The sequence below is a fragment of the Nannobrachium achirus genome (genome assembly GCF_963921795.1).
Source record: "Nannobrachium achirus genome assembly, chromosome: 4".
In the NCBI taxonomy this organism is placed as follows: domain Eukaryota; kingdom Metazoa; phylum Chordata; class Actinopteri; order Myctophiformes; family Myctophidae; genus Nannobrachium; species Nannobrachium achirus.
The window spans coordinates 31,473,062-31,476,389 of record NC_137813.1 but is presented as its reverse complement, the minus strand read 5'-3'; the positions used below and the strand labels follow the sequence as shown (position 1 = coordinate 31,476,389).

At 45.8% G+C, this 3,328-nt stretch overlaps 1 protein-coding gene across 1 annotated transcript; it reads right to left on the bottom strand.

The window, feature by feature from the left end:
- Nucleotides 1–1,829: 1,829 nt before the first annotated feature.
- On the bottom strand, nt 1,830–2,876 carry LOC308283894 (UDP-glucose 4-epimerase-like; the record flags this gene model as incomplete). Its single annotated transcript, XM_080724410.1, has 1 exon — nt 1,830–2,876. One exon carries the CDS (start codon nt 2,874–2,876, stop codon nt 1,830–1,832), a length of 1,047 nt encoding a protein of 348 aa, XP_080580536.1.
- Between the last annotated feature and the right edge of the window lie 452 nt (nt 2,877–3,328).

Here is a 3,328-nt window from a genome sequence, read left to right as displayed (position 1 = left end):
CGGTCGCTCGATTTTGCGACCCGGTCGCTGAAAACAACCGACCACGTCGCGACCCGGTTGTAGGTCGCTAAATGATCTCGCCCTCTCTCTCCCTCTCACGCTAAACTTAAATAATAAAGGGGAATAAGGAGCCCAGGTGCTAGGGAACTCCGGGGCGCTCTGTAAGTAAAGTAAGGGGTGAGTTACGAAGGCTCTCACTTGCTCTCACGTCATACGGGCAGTTGACAGGTTGCGTAGGGTTACGTATTGAATGTTGAAACCCATATATGGAGACACCCGACACATCTCATTAAGTCTTCGGAATCTCCTTATGCGGAGCAAGCGCTGACTCATTGTGACATCACTTCATAAAAGGCTCTGACATCACGTACACCACATGAGTCAATGGGCATAAATGGACACAGGCAAACAGATGGTCAAAACGGGTCCTATGACAACAGGCATAATGGGGTTTGCATTAAAGGGGGAACTGGCACTGTCTGCAACACAGTCGGAGGCACAGACAGATACAGAGATCTCCATAATGGCCATAAAGGGACACAGACAAACAGATACAGAGATCTCCATATGGGCATAAAATGGATGCAGACAGACAGATACAGATATCTCCATATGTGAGTATAAATGGACACAGGCAAACAGATGGTCAATACGGGTCCTACAGATAACTCCATATATGGCATAAATGGACACAGGCAAACAGATGGTCAAAACGGGTCCAACAGAGATCTCCATATATGGGCATAAAATGGACGTAGACAGACAGATATCTCCATATTGGGCATAAATGGAAACACGCAAACAGATGGTCAAAATGGATCCTATGACAACAGGTATAATGGGGTTTGCATTAAAGGGCGGGGCATTCATTCCCTATTTACATTGTTCCCGAGTTGGCCAGGGCGCCGACTAGACGCTCGGCCGCCCATCTCCATATATGGGCATAAAATGGACGTGGACAGACAGATATCTCCATATATGGGCATAAATGGACACACGCAAACAGATGATCAAAACAGATCCTATGACAACAGGTATAATGGGGTTTGCATTAAAGGGCGGAGCATTCATTCCCTATTTACACTACTAGACGCTCGGCCGCCCATCTCCATATATGGGCATAAAATGGACGTAGACAGACAGATATCTCCATACATGGGCATAAATGGACACACGCAAACAGATTGTCAAAACAGATCCTATGACAACAGGTATAATGGGGTTTGCATTAAAGGGCGGGGCATTCATTCCCTATTTACCTTGTTCCCGAGTTGGCCAGGGCGCCGACTAGACGCTCGGCCGGCCGAAGGGCGACCGAGCTTCTAGTTATATTAATTGATCAGGTTGTGGATTAGTTATGGATGGATGCATCTAAACCAGTGATGTCGAACTTATTTTGGGTTGGGGTTTACATTCTAAACCTTACATTAAGGTAGCTATTCAGTCTGGAATCAAGATCAAAGGAGGAATTGTATTGTTAGTGTAGTTGCTATACGCAACACACTATTGTTCTAGGTCCAAGAACTTTTATGCCAGCTAAAGTGAACCTGTTTTTTTGTTAACCTTTTAACTGAAGTTATCTGGTTTGTAAGGCTAGATATCTTGGACAATATAATGTCCAGGATTGGTCATGCTTCATTTGACATCACAATACTTTATATAATATAAATGGTAAGACAGAATTCATTTCCCAGTGGATTACCCCCGACTTTGTCTCAGTGCAACCACACTTGCAATTGAATTGCACAGTTCTAGTTTGGTCTGGTGACTTGGAGAAAGACATGATTCAACTTGATGAAAACGTAACTCAACTTGAGGCTGGCGTTTCATCAAGAGATGATGCTGTTGTTAAATCCATTGGGGTTTTGAGATTGCCATCGCCACATGTCCTCACACATTCTCTCCATGCCAAAGTTGGCCTTCCATCCCAGCTCCTTCTCAGCCAGGCGAGGATCTGCATAGCAGGCTGAGACATCCCCTTCTCTTCGAGGGGCGATCTGGTAGTTGATCTCCTTCCCTGAGACTTTCTCCATAGCTTTGACCATCTGCAACACAGAATAACCTGCCCCTGTTCCCAAATTGTACACTTTGCAGCCACAGTTGTCCTTCAGCTTCCTAAGTGCAGCTATGTGTCCCTTGGCCAGATCTACAACATGTATGTAATCTCTCACACCTGTTCCGTCGATTGTGTTGTAGTCATTCCCAAACACGCTGAGGTGCTTCCTTCTTCCGATGGCAACCTGGGCTACATAAGGCAGGAGGTTGTTGGGGATTCCCTGTGGATCTTCTCCTATTTGGCCCGAGGCATGAGCTCCAATGGGGTTGAAATAGCGTAGGAGCACTGCATTCCAGTCCTTTTCAGCCTTGCACTGGTCCACAACCATCTCCTCGATGAAGTACTTGGTCTTGCCGTAAGGGTTGGTGCAGCGGCCCACCGGATGCTGCTCGTCGACGGGGAGGTGCTGCGGGTCTCCGTACACCGTGGCTGAGCTGCTAAAGACCAGATTGTGCACGCCATGAGCCTGCATGACCTGCAGCAGGTTGATGGTGCCGGCGAGGTTAACATGATAGTAGTGCAGTGGCTTCTTCACAGACTCTCCGACAGACTTCAGACCAGCAAAGTGCATCACAGCGCTGAACGAATGCTTCTTAAAGAGCTCTTCTAATCCATGTCGGTCCAACATGTCTAGTTCATAGAACTCGATGCTGGTGTCCAGGAACTTCTCTATCCTGCGAATGCTTTCAGGTACATCCCCTCCTGTGCTGTTGCTGAAGTTATCCATGACAACTGGGCAATAGCCCGCTTCAATGAGCTCCAAAACACAATGACTGCCGATGTAGCCACCTCCACCGGTGACCAGGACCTTCTCAGACATTCTCGTGTGACTAATTTACCCCCGTCACAATTACAGGTGTTGGTTCTTTCCCAGAGAGATGAAGCTGAATAATATAAAAACTCAAAGATGTCAGCCCATCAATCACATCAATGACTGATATTCTGTCCCAGCTATTTCAAAAATTAAGTGTATAGGTTTTTAAGTGTTAAATCATTAGGAAAATAATACATGTGATGTCACACTCACGTCACCAGATCTCCATATATGGGTATATCAGTCAGATCGGTGGTGCGATGTGGTCTACTCATTCAAAATAGCAGATCTACAAGCTCATTATGATCGTGTTGCAGATATGCTATTTTCTCTCTTTGAAATGGGGCTTAAAGTTATCCTGGTTACCAGCCTGCTACAGTGTACGCTACGTTCAGTGATTAGTTTTGTCGCTTCGCTTCTTGATTATCATATTATAATGATTATATTATTTGTGTGAT